Genomic DNA, 21,850 nt, shown 5'->3' with positions numbered 1-21,850 from the left:
ACATGTATCTATTCTTTTTCAAATTCTTTTCCCCATTAGGTTGTTACAGAATATTGAGCAGAGTTCCCTGTGCTATACAGTAGGTCCTTGTTGGTTATCCATTTTAAATATAGCAGTGTGTGTATGTCAATCCTAAACTCCCTAATTATCCCTCCCTACCACCCTCCCCCCTAGGTAACCATGAGTTCATTCTCTAAGTCTGTGAGTCTGTTTCTGTTCTGTAAATAAGTTCATTTGTATCATTTTTTTTAGATTCCTCATATAAGAAATATCATATGATATTCCTCTTTATTGAGAGTCTACTGTGTTAAGCACTCTGCTCACCACTTAGCATGGATACTCTCATATCTTTATAATTACCTGTAAGAAAGTATAACTCCTATGAAAACAAAAACACATGTGGTTCAGTCTCAGAGCACTGGTGCTGGTCAAAGAACCTCAGTCCAACAACCAAAGAGTTTTCTGTTTTAGTTTTGATTTGTTTTGTTTTGTTTTTTTGATTCCACGTATAAGTGAGATCATACAGTATTTGTCTTTCTCTGTCTGACTTATTTCACTTAGCATAATGCCTTCAAGGTCCATCCATGTTGTCACAAATAGCAGGATTTCCTCAGTCTTTTATGGCTGAATAGTATTCCATTGTATGTATATACCACAACTTCTTTATGCATTTATCCAACACTCAGGTTGTTTCTATGTCTTTTCTATTATAAATAATGCTGCTTTGAACGTGGGGGTGAGATATCTTTCCAAGTTAGTGTTTTCATTTCCTTTAGAAATATTCCCAGAAGTGGAACTGCTGGATCATACGGTAGTTCTATTTTTAATTTTTTGAGGTTACTGTTTTCCATAGTGGCTGTACCCGTTTACAACCCCACTAACAATGCACAAGTGTTCCTTTCTCTCCACATTCTTGCCAGCATTTGTTATCTCTCATCTTTTTGTTGATGGCCGTTCTAACAGGCATGAGGTGATATCTCTTTGTGGGTTTGATTTGCATTTCCCTAATGCCTAGTAATGTTGACCATCTTTTCATGTACCTGTTGGTCATTTGTATATTTTCCTTTGGAAAAAAAATGTCTCTTCAGGATTTTGCCCATTTTTAATTGGATTGTTGGGGGGTTTGCTATTGAGGTGTATAAGTTCTTTAAATATTTTAGATATTAACCCCTTATCAGATATATGATTTACAAATATGTTTTCCCATTCCATAGGTTCTTTTCACTTTATTGTTTCTTTTGCTGTGCAGAAGATTTTTAGTTTGGTGTAGTCCCACTTGTTTATTTTTTTATTTTGTAGCTGTGCTTTAGGTGTCATATCCAAAAAATCATTGCCAAGGCCCATGTCAAGGAGTTTTTTCCTATGTTTTCTTCTAGGAGTTTCATGATTTCAGGTCTTATATTTAAGTCTTTAATCCATTTTGAGTTAATTTTCGTGAGTGGTGTAAGATACGGGTCTAGTTTCATTCTTTTAAATGTGAATATCCAATTTTCCCAGCACCATTTATCGAAGAGATTATCTTTTCTCCAATGAGTATTCTTGGCTTTCTTAGTAAATATTAGTTGACTGTATATGCTTGGGTTTATTTCTGGGTTCTCAATTCTGTTCCACTGACCTGTCTATTTTTATGCCAGTATCATACTGTTTTGATTACTATAGCTTTGTAATACAGCTTGAAATCAGGGAGTATCATGCCTCCAGCTTTATTCTTCTTTCTCAGGATTGTTTTGGCTATTCAGGGTTTTTGTGGTTCCATATAAACATTAGTGTTGTTTTTCTATTTCTGTAAAAATGTCATTGAAATCTTGATAGTGATTGTATTGACTCTATAGGTGGCTTTGTGTAATACTGACATTTTAACTGTAGTCTTCCAATTCATGAACATTTATTTGTGTCTTCCTCAACTTCTTTAATCAATGTCTTGTAGTTTTCAGAATAGAGATCTTTCACCTCCTTAGTTTATCCCTAAGTATTTTATTGGTTTTGTTGGTATTGTATAAATGGATCTTTTCTATATTTCATTTTCAGATCATTTGTTGTTAGCATATAGAAATACTACTGATTTTTTGTATGCTAATTTTGTATCCTGCAACTTTACTGAAGTCATTGATTAGATCTAATCGTTTTTTGGTGGAGTTTTTATGATTTTCTGTATATAAAATCATGTCATCTACAAATAGAGACAATATTACTTCTTACTTTATAATTCTGATGCCTTTTATTTCTTTTCTTGCCTGATCACTTCCATTGAATAGGAGTAATGAGGGTGGGCACTCTTGTCTTAGTCTTGATCTTAGAGGAAAAGCTTCCAACATTTGACCATTGAGTATGAAGTTAGCTTTGAGCTTATCATAAATAGCCTTTATTATGTTGAGGTACATTTCTACTATACCTAATTTGTTTAGAGTTTTTATCATGAATGAATGTTGAATTTTGTCAAATGCTTTTTATGTGTCCATTGAGGAGATCACATGGTTTTTTTTCTTTCATTCTATTAATGTGATACATCACATTTATTGATTTGTATATGTTGAATTATCCTTGCATCCCACGAATAAATCCCACTTGATCATGGTGAATGATCCTTTTAATGTGCTGCTGAATTCAGTTTGCTAGCATTCTACTGAAATTTTTTGCATCTATATTCATCAGGGTTATTGGCCTGTACTTTTCATTTCTGGTAGCATCCTTTTCTGGCTTTGATATCAGGGTAACATTGACCTTGTAAAATAAGTTTGGGAGCGTTCCCAACTCTTAATTTTTCTGGAAGAGTTCGAGAAGGATTGTTAATTCTTTAAATGTGTTTAGTAAAATTCACCAGTGAAGCCATCTGGTCCTGGACTTTTCTTCATTGGGAGGTCTTTTTTTTTTATCACTGATTCAATCTTATCACTAGTAATTGGTCTATTCAGACTTTTTATTTCTTCTTGATTCAATCTTGCTGGTTTGTATATTTCTAAGAATTCTTCCATTTCTTCTAGGTTGTCCAGTTTTTTGATGTATAGCTATTCATAGTAGCCTCTTAGGATCCTTTGTATTTGTGGGGAATCAGTTGTAATGTCTCCTTTTTCATTTATAATTTTCATTTGGGTCCTCTTTCTTTTTTCCCTGGTTATTCGAGCTAAATGTTTGTTAACTTTGTTTATCTTTCTAAAGAACCAACTCTTAGTTTGGTTAATCTTTTCTATTATTTTCCTATCCTCTATTTCATTTATTCCTACTCTAATCTTTACTATTTCCTTCCTTCTGCTAAATTTGGGCTCATTTTTTTTCTTTCTTTGTTTTTTTTCCCCAGCTCCTTAAGGCATAGAGTTAGGTTGTTTATTTGGGCTCTTTCTTGCTTCTTAATGTAGGCTTTTATTGTTATGAATTTCCTCCTTAGAACTGTTTTTGCTGCGTTCCATAAGTTTTGGTATGTTGTGTTTCTATTTTCATTTATCTCAAGATATTCTATTATTTCCCCTTTAATTTCTTCTTTAATCCATTGGTTGTTCAGAAGTGTTATTTAATTTCTATGTATTTAAGAATTTTCCATTTTTCCTCTTCTTATTGATTTCTAGTTTCATACCATTGTTGTCAGAGAAGATACTTGGTATGATTTCAGTCTCCTTGAATTTTCTAAGACTTGTTTTACAGCCTAATGTACAGTCTATCCTAGAAAATGTTCCATGTGCACTTGAGAAGAAAGTATATTCTGCTGTTGTCAGAACAGCTGTATGTGTCTGTTAGGCTCACTCGGTCTTTAGTCTTGTTCAAACCCACTGTTACTGATTCTGTGTCTGGATGATCTATCCATTGTTGAGAGTGGGGTATTAAAGTCCCCAACTAATATTGTATTGCTGTTTATTTCTCCTTTTAGCTCTTAGCTTTTGCTTTTGTATTTAGGTGCTCTGACGTTGGGCACAAAAATATTTACAACTGTTTTATCTTCTTAATATATTGGCCCCTTGATCATTATATAATGATCTTCTTTGTCTCTTTTTTACCATTTTTAAAGTCTGTCTGATATAAGTATAGCTACCCCTGCTTTGTTGTTGTTGTTCTTACAATTTACTTGAAACATTTTTCCATCCCTTCACTGTCTATGTGTCTTTAAGGCTAAAATGACTCTCTTGTAGGCAGCATATCATTGGATCTTTTTTTAAAAAAAACCCATTCAACCGTTCTACATCTTTTGATTGAAGAGTTTAGTCTGTTTTCATTTAAAGTAATTATTGATAAGTAAGGACTTACTGCTGCCATTTTGTTAATTGTTTTCTAGATCCATTGCACCTTGTTTCTTATCCTGTTGTCTTTTTGTGTGTTTTGATACCTTGTGGTAAAAGAATGCTTTGACTTCTTTATGTTGTTCTGTGTAATTACTATAGGTTTTTCACTTGTGGTTACCATGAGGCTTAAAGAAAATACATTAAAATTGTAACAACTTAACTTCAATAGAATTCCCAAGCTTTACACTTTTACTGCTCCTCCCTCTCATATTTTAGAGTATTGAAGTTACAATTTACATATTTTTCATTGTATAACTAGTAACAGATTATTTTTGTTATGGTTATTTTTACTACATTTGTTTTCTAACTTTTAGAGTTGTAAGTGAATTACACACCACCATTACCACATTATTGAATCTAACTTTGACCATTTATTTACTATTACCACTGAGTTTTACACTGCCTTCTGAGTTCTTATGATATTAATTAGAGTCCTTTTATTTCCACTCAAAAAATTCCTTTTAATTTTTCTTATAAGGCAGGTCTAATGGTGATGAATTCCCTCAGTTTTTGTTTGTTCAGGAAAGTCTTTATCCCTCCTTCATTTCTGAAGGACAGTTTCACCGGGTATAGTACTGTTGGTTGACAGTTTTTTTTTTTCCTTTCAATATTTTGAATATTTTATCCCATTCTCTTCTGACCTGAAACGTGTCTGTTGAGAAATTTGCCAACAGTCTTGCGGGGGTTCCCTTATATGTAACTTCTCTTTTCTCTTGCTGCTTTTAAAATTCTTTCTTTGTCTTTGACTTTTGACAGTTTAATTATAATGTGTCTCAGTGTAGCCCTGTTCAGGTTCAACTTATTTGAGATTCTCTTGGATCTGGGTGTCTACTTCTATCCCCTTCTTTGGAAAGTTTTCAACTATTATTGCTTTAAATATACCTTCTATCCATTTCTCTTTTTATCCTTCCAGAATTCCCATAATGTAAATGTTGTTTCTTTACCTTGTGTCCCATAAGTTCTATAGGCTTTCTTTTTTTTTTTTTTTGCAGTATGCGGGCCTCTCACTGTTGTGGCCTCTCCAGTTGCGGAGCACAGGCTCTGGACACGCAGGCTCAGCGGCCATGGCTCACGGGCCCAGCCGCTACGCGGCATGTAGGATCTTCCCGGACCAGGGCATGAACCCGTGTCCCCTGCCTCGGCAGGCGGACTCTCAACCACTGCGCCACCAGGGAAGCCCTCTATAGGCTTTCTTCACTCTTTTTTTTTTTTCTTTTTGCTCCTCTGACTGGACAGTTACAAATTTCCTATCTTCCCGGTTGCTGACTCTTTCTTTTGCATGACTGAGTCTGCTTTTCTACTCCCCATTGAATTCTTCAATTGTATTTTTCAGCTCTAGGATTTCTTTTTTCTTTTCTTTTTTTTCTTGGATGGTTTCTATGTCGTTGCTGAACTTCTTGGGTTCATGCTTTGTTTTCCTAATTCCATTTAGTCATCTGTGTGTTCTGGTAGCTCACTAAACTTCCTTAAAAGCAGTATTCTGAATTCTTTGTCTGACAGAACATAGATCTCCATTTCTCTAGGGTCAGTTTTTAGAACTGTATTAGTTTCCTTTGGTGGTATCATATTTATCTGATTTTTCTTGGTCATTGATTCCTTATGTTGATATCTTCCCATTTGAGTAAGTGATCTCTTCCTCCAGAATTTGCAGGTTTGCTTTGGCAGAGACAGTTCACTTCTCAGCTCAGTTTGGATTTCTGGATGTATCTGCTGGTGGGGCCTGCTACTAGGATCTATTATTGTGTGAGGCAACTGCTTAAGCTCTGAAATTGGGGAGGGGGGGATGCCACTGGCTAAGAACAGCTGGATAAGACTGCTGACATGGTTCCCTACCCAAGTGAGGCTGTAGGATGGGCTCTGTCGTTGCCTGAGTTCTCTGGTCAGGCTTTCTACACAGTTGGGACTGGATGCTATTCTCAGCAGTTGGTGGGGCTATGAATTTGCTTTCTTGCCCTTCTTGGGCAGCAGAATGGGACCCAGGGCCTGCATGGCTCATTGCTTGAGGACCCAAATCAGGCAAGATTGTGCACGGAATATCCTGGTCAGGTGAGGCCACCAGTTTTGCTCTGTAGACAGGGAAAGCCACAGGCTGTGCTCTCTGTCCTAGTGCCACTGGGCTAGGGGCTGTTGGATGGGCTATGCTGCTTCTCATGTGCTCTGGGAGGGTTCCCTTGTCAGGTGGGCTAAAGGCTTTATTCAGCAATAAGTGGGGCTATGAATTAGTTTCTCTGCCCAGGAGCTGGGAGAACAGCTCCAAGGCCACTAAGGCTCTTTGTGGTCTTGACTCAAGCTGACCTGTGCCCCAAGTTCCCTGGTCCAACAGGGCTACTGGCTTTGCTCTGGGGGTGATCAGCTCTGCCCCTGCCTCTGGACTCAAGCATTGCAGGATTACGTAGCAGCTTCCAGGTGTTCTCAGCAATGCTTCCTGTTAGATGGGCCAAGAGCCAAACTGGCAGCCGGTAGGGCTATGTCTGTTCTCCTGCCTGGGCAGGACTGGGAGGCCGCTTCCGACAACTCCCAGATTTTCCCAAGGAGGCCTTCTGGTTGGGAGGGGCTGGGAGGCACACCACAGCTGGTGGGACTACGACTCAGCTCTTCTGCCTGCAAGTGAGACGAGCAGGCTCCAGGGACTGCAGAACTCCTCATTTGAGGAGCTGAGTCGTGCAGACCTGCACCGCACCAAGTTCCCTGGTCACACTGCACCATCGACTTGTTCTGCAAATGAGCATAGACACAGGTTGGGACTACTACGTGGGCTCTGCAAGTGGGAATTTGGTCTGCCAAGACCCAGTGCTGGAGGCCTCTCCCCCTTCTCCATCACCATCAGATTCCCAGTGGTTGAGCCCCACAGAGTCCCCTGCAATCCAAGGGGGTGAAACCAGGGCTCCCATGAAGTGACCCACAATTCTGGGGGTGCTGGATGTCACCCCTGGACTCTCTTTTCCCTCTGGAGGAACCATAGGCCCAAGGGAGACCTCTCGGTGTGGGGTGGGCTGTGCTGACCTGGGGGAGGGGCAATGTGGTCAGTGTGTAGCGGCTCCTCTTACCCTCTTCCCACCCCCACCCCCCAGTGTGGTCTGCCTGGGTCTCTGTGGTACAGAAGGTGCTTCATCCTTGCTCCCGGGTTCTAGGATTCTCTCAGTGGTGTCTTGTCCATGAATCGTTGTTAGTTGCTCTTGTGGTGGGGGACAAAGTCAGGAACACCCTACGTCACCGTCTTGGTGACATCATTCCCCTTACTGCGTGTTGAACACTGAGAACTTTATATGGATTAACTTCTTTAATCCTCATAACCATTTTATGGGCTAGATACTGCTATTTTTAAATCGTCTTTAATTTTTTTTTAAATTTTATTGAAGTATAGTTGATTTACAATGTTGTGTTAATTTCTGCTGTACAGCAAAGTGATTCAGTTATACATATATTTTTTCATATTCTTTTCCATTATGGTTTATCACAGGATACTGAATATAGTTCCCTGTGCTATACAGTAGGACCTTGCTGTTTATCCATCCTATATATACTAGTTTGCATCCGCTAATCCCAAACTCCTACTCCATCCCTCCCCCACCCCGTCTCCCCCTTGGCCACCACAAGTCTGTTCTCTTTACCTGTGCGTCTGTTTCTGTTTCATAGTTTGCTTAGTATGATCATCTCTAGGTCCATCCATGTTGCTACAAATGGCATTATTTCATTCTTTTTTATGGCTGAGTAGTATTCCATTGTATATATATACCACATCTTCTTTATCCATTCATCTGTTGATGGACATGTTGTTTCTATGTCTTGGCTACTGTAAATAGTGCTGCTATGAACATAGGGGTGCATGTATCTTTTTGAATTATAGTTTTGTACAGATATATGCCCAGGAGGGGGATTGCTGGATCATATGGCAACTCTAGTTTTAGTTTTTTGAGGAACCTCCATGCTGTTTTCCATAGTGGCTGCACCCATTTACATTCCCACCAACAGTGTAGGAGGGTTCCCTTTTCTCCACACCGTCTCCAGCATTTATTGTTTGTAGACTTTTTAATGATGGCCATTCTGACTGGTGTGAGGTGGTACCTCATTGTAGTTTTGATTTGCATTTCTCTAGTAATTAGTGATGATGAGCATCTCTGTATGTCTTCTTTAGAGAAATGCCTATTTAGGTCTTCTGCCTATTTTTCAATTGGGTTGTTTGGTATTTTTGTTATTACGTTGGGCTAGATACCGCCATTAACCCCATTTTACAGGTGTGAAAATCAAGGCACAGGGAGGATAAAGTGGGAACCTTTGATTCACACCCCCACTGCCTTTAAACCTGAGTGGGACCCCCCCCCCAAGAGAAGATGCCCCTCTCCTCCATGATGGCAAATGGTGTTACACTGCCCTTCACTGGGCCCTCTGTCTACATACCTGCTGGAGATGGCAAACCTAAGCAGGGAGGCCGGGGGCCTAGGTTGGAGATGCAGAAGTTTCAAGGAGGAATGAGGAAACATTCCAATTCATCAGCACTGGTGATGGTACTTGATCCATTTTTTTTAACCATCACTTCTCCAAAGAAGCTGCTGGAGGTATGGGCAACCCCTGCCAGCATCCCTCCCCACCTGGGGCCTATATTAGGCCACTGGACGTATTCAGTCCCTCTCCGGATGAGGGCAGCTCTCCACCCAAGGCAGGCCCCTCAGTCACCGCATCTGAGGCAGCTACCCTGCTTTGTCCCTGGACTGTGGATTTGGGCTTCGAGCTTCTGACCAGGGAAGACATGGGCCCAGAAAGGACTTGCTCAGGTCGCAGAGCTTGTGGATGTCAGAGCGAGAAATAAACCCAGGTGTCCTAAGGCCAGGGTTATTTCCCCACCTCCATACTGCCATTCTGTGTGGAAGTTTTTAATGTGTGTTACGGGGGTGGGGGTGGGGCTATTATCATGCTCAGCATTGCTCCCTTAAGAGGCAATGAATGTCTTACAGAAGAGCTTTGGGCAACTGTCTGATCCCCACGGGAGGAATGACCCTTACCCCACCAGTAAAAGGGAAGAGTCAGAACAGTCTCCATTCTTTCTTTTATTTACATAAAATCTGGTATATTTGTTACCTTCGAGGAAACGGCCCACGGATGGGCTGACTCTTGTACCATTCGAATATTGAGCCATGTGAACTCAGAGCCTATTCAAAATAAACACCCTTTTAAAAATACTCTTTCCTTAAGCCCCAGGCTAGGAGTCAGGACTGCTCAGATCTGGTCCTGCCCCCGCCATGCAAAGGCCCCGCCTTTGGCCTCTCCCGTGATCTCTCTGGGCCGCTCCCTCCACTGTGAGATCTGAGTGGGCTGCACATGACGAGTCATCCGCAGGCTCCTCTCAGCGCCTTCCTCCTTCCCGTCCTCAGAGCGGCTCCGACACTGGGACACAGAGGAGGCTGGGTTCCTTTGTATGTTGTCTTTAAGTCGGTTTTCTTTTGCGAGTCTATGAAACACGGCCTGATTCTCAGTTGGTTCTTCCAGCAATTTTGTTGCTACAAATCCAAGAGTACGAAGGCTGTTCACACCACTGGAGCAGGAAAGACTCACCTAACTTTGCCAGCCTAGGACTTCAGGGGGCTTACCTTTCATTCGTCTGCATGGGGAAAACGACGACGAGTGGCCTTTGGGAAATGGCACAGTAAGTCTCGGGGCCGGTAAGTGGAGTCGGGAGGCTGGGGCACTTCCCCACTGGGATGGGAGCTCTCAGGGCACAGTGATGGCGTATGAGGCTCTGCGCTTATAGGGAACTCAGCTGCTTTCTCCAGGTCCTCAGGCACTTAAAGATCTCTGAGGCTTGGTTTTCTCATCCATAGAAATGGAGCTAAAACTATCTACATCACAGGTTTGTCATGTGAGTAGATCCGATACCTAAGTGTTCTGTGAATATTAATTTGCCTCCTGCTTAAAAATACAGGAAGGGAAAGTCCTTCAAAAAGGAGACACATTCACACAACTGCCTTGTAGCAACTGGACCTGCAGCGATTTAATTGACGTAAAAAACACAGGATTGTCACCAGAGTTGGTTGTAACGTATGAGATCTTAGTTTCTTACCCCATGACAGAGGAACGAGGGTGGGATGGTGGAGAGTTGGTTTCTACGCACTGGAGATGCAAGGGCAACCCCACGGCTTTCAAGACAAGGAAAATGGGGGCATTGTATTTAAACAATGGGGCAGACGTTAAACATCCCCTGCATTTCCCCCCGAGGAGCCCACTGATGGGAGTTGGGGCTGCAGGATGCCGTGCCAGAATGGCAGCAGCTCCCACTGGCACTTGGTCCCTCCCTGCCAAGGCCAGGCCCCTCACCTCCTCCAGAACAAGTCTCCAAGCTCTGAGGAGGGGCGGCAGGGGGACGGGGTGGGCGGTGGCACAGCTGGAAAAGACGGATGGAAATGACCCACGTGTAGACCCAAGGTGGGCCGGGAAGAGAAAGCCAAGGTGAGGACCAGAGCCATCCCTGACTTTTCCTATGGCTTGTTGGCTTCCTGATAGTTGGGTACTTGAGCCCTGAGAATCTAGCTGGGATGCTCTGGGCAAGGGGAAGGGGGTGCTCCTGAGGTCAGCCCCAGGGCCAGCAGAGGGAAGACAGGCAGCAAAACTTCCGGGCCCAGCCTCCAGCCACCTCCCGCGGGGCTCTGGGCCCAATACTGAGAGAGTCAAAAGGAGGGAGAACACTCAAGAAAGGGGACATTAAAAAAAAAAAAAAGTCTGATCTCTACACAGCTGAGGTATTAGAGAGACGGGGCCTGGTCCCAGGGTACAGACACGCTGTGGGGGGCTTTGTTCTGGCGAATTAAGGGCCACACACGTGACCCTGGGAGTGCCAAGCAGGTCCTGCAGGTCCGAGAGGCCAACTCCGCTCCAAAGGAGTCCCCTGGCCTCGGAAGGAGGCAGCTCCTCCAGTGCCACCTTCTCGCGAAGGTGCCCCTGTCCTCGCTGCCCCACGTCAGTGCTGCCAGTCCGCAGGAGTCACACAGGGCAGCCCGAGATGCGTTACACGGTCTGTTTCTGGTCATACCATCCTTCCCCCCACCCCCACCCCCGCCAACGCCACCAGTTCCCCGTGGTTCCTCTAGGTTCTGAGTGAGGCAAGCAGCAAAGAGGGGACGGCAGAACGCTTTATCATCAGAGGGAGTGAAGTGCAGGCAGCAACTCGGACACTTGGTCTGGACGCAGGAAAGGCCAGGCTGCCTGCCGGCTCAGGGCCTCAGTAGCGATACACCTTCAGTCTGTTGTTCTCATCCAGGCCCAGCTGCAGGAGGCCGGAACCAGCCGTTGGCTTGGGCACCGAAGAGAAGAGATGTCTGGCCACAAGGTGAAGGAAAACTCTGCAGTCAGCTGAGCACGCCTGGGGAAGGGTCACAGGCCCAACGGGGTCCTCCTTGCACCCCGAGGGCGCACACGACTTGGCAGTTACAGCAAGAAGGGATCGGGGTTGGGAGAGCAGCTAAAAAGATACGACTTGGGGTCATTCTTGTAATGTTCCAGCCACTTGCGGTGAGCCTCGATCATGTCCTGGAAGTTGGTGCTGCCCGCCTCGGGGACTTGGGAGGGGGGACGCTGCAGGAGGCGGAGCTGCTCACTGCGGGGAGGGCAGAGGAGGCAGGAGTGCCAGAGGGGGGGGGTCTTGGAGCCAGGCAAGAATGCCCCTCGGGGATGAGGCGCATCAGTTCCCGAAAGGGTGAATGCTCCTGACGGCGAGGCTCCCACATCTGCCTGTTCCCGGCCAATCTCATCTGCAAAAGCTTCCCTCTCTATCGACTCAAATACCTTGCCAGCATCAGCTCCCAAGTTGGCCAAAGGGTGAGAGGGGTTGTACTTATGGTTGGGGGCCTGCAGGGATACATCAGGGGCTACATTCGGTAAGGAATAAGATGAACGGGAAACTAATAACAGGTTTCAATAATTGCCCATCTGTCTCCCCCTACAGGGTGCCCCCTCTCACTCCAGATGTTGCTCAGTGGGCCTGGGGGAAGAAGGGAGCCGTGTGATGCAGACAGAGAGCTCAGGGCAAGAGACGAAGGCCACACACCAGGGCTGGAAGGGGCAGGGCCCCACCAGGGGCCCATTTCTCCCCAAGGTGACACAGGGCAGCTTCCTCACAGGGCTGGATCAGGTAAGGCCCGCCGGGCCCCGCTGGGACCTCATCGGTTGGGACTTTTCGCTGGCTGCGGAGGTGCACCGCAGACCCAGGCAGCTTCGTGGCCTGGGGACCTGCCTAACCGCTCTGGGTGATGTGACAAGGAGTTCCGGTCCCCTCCCAGGTCCCACCTGCCCAGGGAGCTGCAGCGAGCAGCTGAATGGTGTGGCTCCACCCTGAGCCCACAGGGAGGCTTACCTGGCAGACACATACCCCAGCCTGTTTTCCAGGGGGGCAGGGCCACTGCTGAGGAACGGGATGCCAGCTGGAAAAGCGGGAGGAAAGCGTTCAGAAATGGGCAGCGGTCCATCTGAGCCAGCCCCCTCCTGCCTTCCCCGAGAAACTGCAAAGGCACTGCCCCCCAGACAAAAACAGGAGAAGCTTCTGTGGTTGGAGGTGAGAGACAGAGGATGGCCAGGAATGGTCCTATTTATTTTATTTCTAAAACTGAAATTATTTTCAATTTGGGCCGGGATAAGGAGACGAACTTTTTCCTTCAAATAACTGTTTTTATGGCTTTTCACATTCCTTAGCAGGGTTATGAGACCAGGGGAGGCCACATACAGCCAAGGGGTCGTGAACCCTGGAGTCACAGAGACATGGGGTCAAAACCCAGTCTGTTGCTCACTCCCTGGGTACCCTGGAGCATATTTTCAATACTTAACCGCTGAGTCTATCTGTAAAATGGGAATAAATATTATAACCTCAGAGGATTAATATAAGGACTAAATGAAAAACCATATCTAAAATGCCTGGCCATAATATATATAACACACAAGATGGCAGCGATCGTGACACTGACAACGGTGACCTCCTAGGTTCGGCTGAGCTCTAGCATCCATCGTAAAGGCCCCATCCGGTAAACCGTCAAGACACATAGGGCCTCCAGCCACAGGGCGAGCAGCAAGGTCCTCTCAGGCACCCACCACGGAGTCAATGGGCCATGCCAAAGTCGGGGGCGAGGGGTAGGCAGAGGAGGAAGGCGGGGAGGCTGAACCCAGAACCACACATGGCCTAGAGGGAGGCTTACTTGGAAAATACTTGCGCCACTTCTCCACCAGGAAGTCGTCCACAGTCTGAGCCACAGAGGAGGAGAGCCGGGGGCCCAGCTCTGGGTCCCAGGCCCACTGGGTGGACGTGGGTGGAGCCGGGGATGAGGCTGAGACCCGGACCAGGGAGGGGTAGGAGGGAGCGGGGGTGCTCCTGGAGGCCTGGGTGGGGAGCGGTGAGGGTGTGGAGGTGAAAAGCGGCGGAGGCTGGGTGTTAAGGCTGCCCAGCACGCTGAGGACACCGTTGAGCTGGCCACTGATCCGCTGCAGGGAGCTGCTCAGGTAGTGGATCTTGTTGGGGAAAGTGGGACTCGGGGTCGGGCCGACTGAAAGGGAAGAGGCAGAGGGTGGGGCAGGACTCGGGCTCGGGGCCCTGGAATGGCCCAGGCCCAGCTGGCACTGTGCATCCTACTGGCCCACATCCCCACCCCTTCCCCGTTCCTCCCAACAAAAGCCCCAGGGCTTCTGTGTTCCAGACAGGAAGCTGGCCGAGAGAAAGAGTATCCCCAGGGTGAGGGCCGCCACCCCTTTGTAGGCCACGGCTGCAGAGGGAGAAGAGCCTCCCTGGGGGGCTGGGGACGGCACCAGGAGGGACCCCTGTCTCACTGTGAGAACCCTGCATGATCAGAAGGCTTCCCCTGAGCCTCTGGGCCCAGTGTGCTGGGAAACCCAGAGGGCTCACTCTTGCCCAAGCATCTGCTCCAGACACTGGCCCCCGGAGGGGGCCACAGGTGCAGCCCCTCCCTACAGCCCCCACACGGGGCTGCAGGGAGGGGCTGCACCTCCGTTCCCCGTGGATACCCCACTCACTGTGAGGCAGGGGGCAGGATTCAGAACTGTCACTGCTCCCATCTTCCAGGTCGCTGAGGTCAAAGGTCACCACCTTCTTAGTGGGGGGTCTTCTCGGAGTGTCTTCATCTGAAGCCTGGTGGGTGAAGCGGCGGTAAGGACTTGCCCTGTGCTTTCCGCCCACTGCCCTCGTGACACCTGAGGACTTGGTGGGTAGGCTCTCTGGGCCCAAAGTTCTAGGAGAGGCACGTCATACAGGCTGCCTTACAGGCGAGGCTAAGAGAACTCAGCCACCGAAGATAGGGCAGTAGGGCCACCAGGACCAGGCAGACCCCAACCCTTCCCCCCCACAGTAAACACTCCCCATGGTGTCTCTCCACCTAAGCTTCCCTCCTGTTGTACCTACACCTCTGGCATCTGGGGGAAAGGCTACAAGGCCCCAGGGAAGGTAGGGAAACCTTCTAGGAGCCTCTATTCCTGACACCTGGGGCATACTTCTCCTCGGGCACCAGGGCAGGGGCCAGTCCCCTCCCAAGAACCTTCAGCAAGAGGCTCCGGGTCTGCTCAGGACCACTCAGCACAGACATCCAAAGCCCCAGATGTGTTCAACAAATTCAAAGCTGAAGCCACTGCCGTTTTCACCAGCCCAGAAGCCCTAAGCCTACTGCCAATCCTGGGCCCTGGCAGCCCAGCTGTCCCGACGCAGGACCAAAGAACCCAACCGAATCCCAGGAATAGAGGAGGGAGGCCACGGCAGAAATTGGGCTGCACCTCGTCCCAGAGAGAAGACTCCAGCTGATGCAGCTTCTCCTCCTTCTTCTTCAGCAGGTCGTGGCCTTTCCGCATGGCTGACTTCATCTCATCCAGGTGCCTGGTCTCCTGCAGCCACGAAGAAAGGGGAGGAGAAAGACGGTGACTAACCACCCAGGCAGATGCCGGAGGCCCAGCTCTGCCGTTTGTAGGCCGGCTGATCTGGGTGATCTTGAACAAATTACTGAACTCTCAGTCTGGACATTCATCTAAAAAACAGAAATACTACTTCTCATAGGGTTGTGAGGATTAGAAGAGATAGAGTATGCTACGTGCCCTCCACTATGCCCACTCCTAATAAATTCTCAAATGGTCACTGTTAACCAAATGGTTATTATTATCACTGCTCCAACTACCAGTACTATCAGCGGCAGCAGCAGGAGGGATTCAGCAGAGCAATGACAGGGCCTGGGGGTAGCATGCAGGTGTCCCTGGGAAGGCTGCCCCTCTATCGGGACCAGCCTGTTGCCCTCTGCCGCCCCCAGCCAGACTTAGGGGCCACAGCTCACTCACCAGCTCTGAGCACCCTCAGAATTCTAAGGGACCAGGTATGATCGTCTGCCAAGACCCCCGAATGGCAGAGAGAGCTGTGATCCCACTGATAATAACCACAGCGTCTCTGCCGTTTCACTGCAAATTAGGGTCTCAGAGAAGGAAAACAGAGAAGTAACTCAAGCTTATGCCAAGTGTGCTCAAAAGATTTTCACTTCTGAGTGAAGTCTTGAGTGTGATGGAATGGCCAAGCACTGTGGAACGTCTCTCCTCTTCCCCTAGAAAATGGGAATACCACTACTACCTTGCACATCATCTATGGCTACTGTGAGGCCCAAATGACTTCCTATTAGAGAAAGCATTCCACACACTGCACTGGCACGTAAGTGTAAGGAAGCTTCCATCCTCGTGGAGATCTTATCCTGTATCTCCTGTCTGGTCTCCCTAGACTTGTCCAGTGACCCCAAGGCCCATGTGACCACTCTCGTGTAGTCCCCAGAATGATCAACTGAGGGCGAGCCCAAAGGGAGTGCCGCCGGCTGCCCCAGGCCTCCCCCGGGCTCCTGACCTCCTCCAGGTCCTTGCACATGTCCTCCAGGGCCTTGGTGCCTGGCGGGTCCTTGACCGCCTCCTGAGCGCTGGCCAGCTCGTGGCGCCAGTGCTGCTGGGCAGCCTTCAGAGCTGTCTGCCGCCTCCGCATGGAGCGCGTCTGCCGGACCAGGAACTCCTTGGCGCTGCGGAGAGCTACCCCCTCGGCAGAGAGGTAGTGCCGGGCGCTGCGGGGGGACAGGGCGGGGGGTTGGAGAGGGACGCACACGCTCTGAGAACCCCTGCTGTGGGTCACAACCACTTCCCGAGCAGATGCCCATCCTGAGCACAGACTGCGGTGCTGGGGCCGGGCAGAGCGCGGGGACATCGCCACTAAATACCCACAGAGCGCGGGGCACGGGCTGCGCTGAGTCCTCCCACCCTGACTATGAAAGGGAACGTGCCTGAGGCCTCCAGAGATGGCGAGACACTCCCATCAGCCTGACCCACAAGCAGAGGTCAGCAGATGCCACAGATCACCATGGGCACCTTCTTGGCTTGTCAGAGACGATTCCTCAGGCACCCAGGGCCCCTTCCCTGAACCGAGCCCCGCTGGAGACCACCGTCACGTTTCAGTCCACCCCGGCTCTGTGACGCAGGCACTCACTTACCCCTTCCTGGCATCCTCAACGCAAAATAAGACAGGTTATTGGAACTCACCTGTCCAAGGACAAGTCGGTCTCCTCCTTGCTCTGGGAGAGGGAAAAGGATACCTCTTTAGTCTGGTTCTAGGACACACAGTAGAAAAGGCCCATTGAAGGTAACATCAGATACACTACAGGCTCCAAGGACCCCAAAGTCCCTCCTAGTGGCCCAGACACAGAAATGGTTCTGCCAGCCGCTGGACTATTCACTTACAGATATAATCTGACTGATGGAGAAGGGGACTAGCAATGATAAGAATAGGAGACTAAGGTTCTATGCAGAACAGAGCCAGGACCCCTCCAGGAGCCCAGAGTCTTCCTGGAGCCCTACCCCCTCCTGGTGCACTCTGGGAGGCCCGCCCCCTCCTGGTGCCTGGAGCCTTGCCCTAGCCCAGCCACCCTGACCCTCCCAAGGCACAGAAAAGCTCACCGTCCCAAGGGATTTCCTCAGGTCCTCAATGTGGAGATCAGGCTCAAATCGTGAGGAAGCATCACTCTCTTCCACCGCCAGCTCTTTCAGCAAGTCCTGCTTCCTCTGAGCTTTGGCCTCCAGGTCACTGTGGTGGGAGACGGGGGGGCGGGGGGAGGCAGGGTCACATGACGAAGCAGACCAGGCAGCACACTGTCAGAACTCCTGGGGGGAAGCGGGGAGAACCATCTCCATCCCTTCACTCCTGTCAAAGACCCTGGAGGCAGAGCTGGGGCATGAACAGTAGAACCAGGGACCCCCGGCTACTCACAGCCCCAACTCCCCACAAAACGCAGCCCCTCCACCTGGCCCCACCTCTGCCTGTTAACTGGGCCGTGAGTAGAAAGGGCCCATGAGCAGCAGAGGTCAGAGGGCCGGCGAGAGGCAGTAGGGGTAGCTAAGTGCAGGGGTACAGACCACCTGACATGCTTCTGCAGCCTCTGACTCTGGGCCTGCAGCAAATCCACCTGGGACTCCAGCTCCAACTTGCGGGCCTGAAGCTCCTCGAGGATTCTTCGGAGCTGCCGGTTTGACTCCAGCAGGTGGCTGTGCTCCTTCTTTGCCTCCTCCAGGTGCTGACGGGTGGCTGCGGCTTCCTGGGGGCAGGAGGAAAGAGAGACACACCCAGAGACATGGGGGGTGGGGGGCGGGGCAGGCAGGGAGCGGGCAGCACCAGACAACAGGGAAGAGCAATGGGGAGAGGATGGAACCAGGCACCCTGAAGGCCTGTGTCTGCCCTCAGCGGCAGTGTCCCCCACCGGGCCCACCCCCGGCGGCTCCTGAGCTAGTCCCACACGCTGGGGCTATTTGTGCAATAGCAGCCAACATAGTCTGGAACCCAATTCCGTGGACAGATCCGGTGAACAAAGGGGTGCGGGAGGGAAGGAAATGGAATAGGGGAGATAGAGGAGAGAGGACAGGAGAGGCGCCAAACCTCGCGCTCCAACGCAGACTGCCTCTGCACATCGAGGAGCTGCTGCTTCTCCTTCCGGGCGGCCTCCTCCTGCGGGCGAAGGAGAGGACCGGCCATTTGGCCATCTCCGGGCCCCAGGTCCTCTCCCGGGGAAGCTGACTCCAAGGTCCAGGGCCCCCGAGAACCTGGCCTCCGCCCCCGCTCCCGCACCTGGACATCCAGCTGAGCCAATCTGGCCTTGACATCCTTGGTTCTGGTTTCAAGCTCCACCTCTAAATCTTGGAGTTTCCTTTCCTGCACAGAAGTGTAGGTGGAGAGAAAGCCGTGAGCGTAGCAAGAGCACAGGCACGTGCTGAGCGGCAGGAGGGGTTTGTGACCTACCACCCCATACCGCCCGCTCCAAGCCGGGCTGGCTTCCCCCACTTGCCCCCACGGCCTCCCAGCAGAGCACCACCTCTCGTCTATTTCAGCGGGGGCGAGGAGAGGCGAAGGTGCCAACCCCGAGGCCCTGGGGCTGCTGACCTCCGCCTCTAGTCCTGGGGATGCTCCCCGGCCCAGAAAACAAAAACGCAAGGATGCCCCAGCTTGCACATGGCCAGCGAGAGACCCCCACCCCTGAAGCTGTCAGGCTCCGTCTGCTGCTGCTGCAGTGCCGGCCCCCAGCACTTTTCTACCCGGGGTGGAGGGGTCGGGCAGGGCGGGCCCCAAGCGACCGTCTGTCCGGGGCCCCCACCTGCTCCCGGGGCCGCCGCCGCAGGTCCTCGAGCTGCCGGTCCTGCTCCTGCCTCACTGTCTCCAACTCCCGCTCGTGGGCCCTGCGCAGGCGCTCCAGCTCTCCCGTCAGGTGGCCCAGGAGTTCGGCCCGCTGCTTCCTCTCCTGCACGGACGGTGGGGCAGCCGGTGGGAAACCACAGCCGCCCCTCCCACCCCTAAAACCACAGCCCACCCTGCAGCCTTGGGTCAGTGCCATCAGGGACCCCAACAGGCCTCTAAGGCCGGCTCTTGGAGAAGAGCAGGAGAGCACTGAGGACGGCTAGGTCCCGCCCCCAGAAAGCCTGCACCCTGGCTCTCTGCTGCTGAAACAATGCTGGTCAGACGTGCTGAGAAATCCCTGGGTGGAAGCCGGCCTCACCCACCACCCCTGCACGTACAGCCTTCGTTCCTTAAGGGAAGAGAGATCATTACTAAATTCTCACTCTTCCTCAGCAAGGGCAGAACTGGTTTGGGAAGAGAGTCAACTACATTTCACCACGATGGGCCGCTATTTCTGCCCTGCTGCAAAGAGTCTGGGATACCGGTTCCAGTTACTGGAGGAGTAGCCTAGAAACCCTGGGTAGAGGCCTGGCTCTGGGCTAAAGTCAGCCACCAGCCCTCCCCCTCGTCCACCCCCAACGTGAGCAAGCCGGCATGGGTCCACTTAAGTCACTGAACATTCCCACCGAAGGCTGAAGTCGGGCAGATAATATCTAAATATTGGGTGGCTCTTGCCAGTCTATTTCCTGGTGTCCTGGAATTTCTATTAACCCTGGTGGCACGGTGTTGGGTGGTTAAAATTGAAGACTTTGGAGTCAGACATTCTGGCTTGAATCCTAGCTCCTCTACTTACTAGCCAGGGTGGGCTTGGGAGAGTTGCTTACACTCCCCAAGTCTCAGTTCCCTCTTTTTAAAATAGAGATAATGATAGTATGAACCCCCTAAGGGTGTCGTGAGGACTAAATGAGGTAATATACATAAAGAGCTTAGGACAGTGCGCGACACGTCGTACAAGCTCAACACACGTCAGCTATTATTAATATGAGAGCAAAGTGCAGCCTGCTGACGGGGAGGAATCGCTCCTCACCTAATGCTTTAGTAAAGAGGCAAAACACGATCTCACCATTGCAGGGTGCCAGGAAAGAAAGCCTCCCACCATCCCTGACCACAGGTGGTCCCCTTCCCAGGCCCTCCGGCCAGCTGGGAATGACCCCGGGGTGTCTGTGACCCCGGTGTCTGTGTGTGTGTGTGTGTGTGTGTGTGCGCACGCACATGCACATGCCAGGGAACGTGGTGAAGTCACCTCAGGGTATGGGGGGTGGGGTGTGTGGGGTGTGTGTGTGTGTGTGTGTGTGTGTGAGACCCCGGGGTGTGTGTGTGTGTGTGTGTGCGTGTGACCCCGGAGCGTGTTGTGTGTGTGTGTGCGCGCGCGTGCAAGTGCCAGGGAACGTGGTGAGGTCACCTCAGGGTGTGGGGGGTGGTGTGTGTGTGTGTGTGTGTGACCCCGGGGTGTGTGGGGGGTGTGTGTGTGTGTGTGTGACCCCGGGGTGTGTGTGTGTGTGTGTGTGCGCGCGCGCGCGTGCAAGTGCCAGGGAACGGGGTGAGCTCACCTCGGCTTCATACTGCTCCCTGGCCTCAGCCACCACCTGCTGGTGCTCCTCCTTCATCTTGTCCATCTTCCTCTCGTGCTCCCTCTCCACCTCCTGGCGCTTCTCTCTCAGGAGGCCACTGAGCTGCAGGACAGGCGGCAGGGATGCGACATGCAGGACTGAGGCTGGGCAGCACCCGGGGACTGAAGCACTTGAAGGGACTCATACACACATGTGACACAACCTCCCCGATGTCCCCACGTGCACACGTCAGGTGACATACACATGGCCACACCCAGCACGCCCTCCTCCTCACATATAGGGCATGGGGGTGGAGAAGCACTCGGCCTCCAGGGAGCTAAGGCATGAAAACGGACCCTGAAGTCCTGACCCCAGCTGAGCTGTCCAAAGCAAAGCAGAGGACCCCTGGGCCAGGATGGCTCGGCCGACCGTCAGAGTGTCCACGACAGGTACACAGAGTCGAAGGAGCAGACCAGCACTCACCTCTTGCTCGTACTCGAGAACGTGATAAACTTTCTGATGAGCTCTCTGCTCCGCCCGCCCAAGGCTCTCCTGCAGCTGGGCCTCCTCTTTCTGATGAGCTTCCTCCATCTTCTTCTGGAGGCTGGAGACCACCTGAGGAGGCACCCACACAGGGGAGCGTGACCCGCAGAGAGCGCTGCAGAGTGGCCACGGGGGACTCGCTTCCCAGGGTCCCAGCACCCATCCCCCCGGGGGCTGCAGGAGAGGGAGACTCCCTCCCTAGGGGACGGGGTGTGGGTGAAGGGGTCCCGCGGCTCACACCCCAGGATGCCCAGGGTCTGCCCCGCCAGCCAGGGCCACCGCGCCTCACCTCCCTGTGCTTGGCCTCCAGCGAGGAAGACAGCTGCTCCAGCTCCTCCCTGTGCTCCCTCTCCAGCGCGGCCACCGCCTGGGGCAGAGCAGAGGGCCTGTGAGGACGCAGGGCAGGCTGGCCGGGCTCTGAGCTGAGATGAGGAGAGCCAGAAGACCACCCCCCATGCCTCTCGAGCTAAGCACTCCAGGGGAACCGCAGGCACATCTTTGATTCCTCCGAAATAACTGTCCCTCAAGTCTGCACCTCGCAAACGAACGGGGACGTGAACGCCAGAGTGGAGGGGCCTTTCAGTAAGGCTCGGTCACAGCTTCCATTCCCCTGCCTCGGCCACCGGTACATAGGCAACACTCCTGCCTGTGCATGAGCACCAGGCAGGGAGGCCTGCGCGTCTCAGCACCACCTCCCAGAGCGCGTGCAGTACAATGATGTCCCCACACCCCCACGCCTCGCTGCAGACGCCCTGGGCCTGAGAGCTGAAACTCCACCC

General features: G+C 50.8%; 1 protein-coding gene and 1 long non-coding RNA gene across 9 annotated transcripts in view; one reads left to right on the top strand and one right to left on the bottom strand.

Annotated features, from left to right (window-relative positions):
- Positions 1-9,312: 9,312 nt before the first annotated feature.
- Positions 9,313-21,850, bottom strand: part of LOC115842644 (centrosomal protein of 164 kDa) — a 71,346-nt gene continuing 58,808 nt past the window's right edge. For 6 of the 8 annotated variants that reach the window (XM_060304099.1, XM_060304104.1, XM_060304106.1 and 3 more), the window contains 16 exons: positions 21,361-21,438; positions 21,012-21,143; positions 20,529-20,651; positions 18,899-19,042; positions 18,376-18,459; positions 18,187-18,255; positions 17,670-17,848; positions 17,214-17,340; positions 16,800-16,867; positions 16,120-16,327; positions 15,021-15,128; positions 14,271-14,385; positions 13,442-13,786; positions 12,610-12,676; positions 11,731-11,853; positions 9,313-11,575 (listed from right to left, as the gene is read on the bottom strand). In XM_060304099.1, coding sequence (XP_060160082.1) covers positions 11,479-11,575; positions 11,731-11,853; positions 12,610-12,676; positions 13,442-13,786; positions 14,271-14,385; positions 15,021-15,128; positions 16,120-16,327; positions 16,800-16,867; positions 17,214-17,340; positions 17,670-17,848; positions 18,187-18,255; positions 18,376-18,459; positions 18,899-19,042; positions 20,529-20,651; positions 21,012-21,143; positions 21,361-21,438 — 2,067 coding nt within the window. In that variant the 3' untranslated portion in view covers positions 9,313-11,478. The remainder of the gene's footprint in view (positions 11,576-11,730; positions 11,854-12,609; positions 12,677-13,441; positions 13,787-14,270; positions 14,386-15,020; positions 15,129-16,119; positions 16,328-16,799; positions 16,868-17,213; positions 17,341-17,669; positions 17,849-18,186; positions 18,256-18,375; positions 18,460-18,898; positions 19,043-20,528; positions 20,652-21,011; positions 21,144-21,360; positions 21,439-21,850) is intronic. The other 2 variants (XM_060304107.1, XM_060304102.1) reach the window with 1 other exon arrangement.
- Positions 9,665-12,815, top strand: LOC115842677 (uncharacterized). Its single transcript, XR_004035422.2, has 3 exons — positions 9,665-9,909; positions 11,518-11,586; positions 12,202-12,815. It is a non-coding gene; the product is annotated as an uncharacterized lncRNA (long non-coding RNA).

The sequence above is a fragment of the Globicephala melas genome, chromosome 8, assembly GCF_963455315.2.
Source record: "Globicephala melas chromosome 8, mGloMel1.2, whole genome shotgun sequence".
NCBI lineage: Eukaryota > Metazoa > Chordata > Mammalia > Artiodactyla > Delphinidae > Globicephala > Globicephala melas.
The sequence above is the reverse complement of the archived record's forward strand: the minus strand, read 5'-3'. Positions and strand labels throughout refer to the sequence as shown.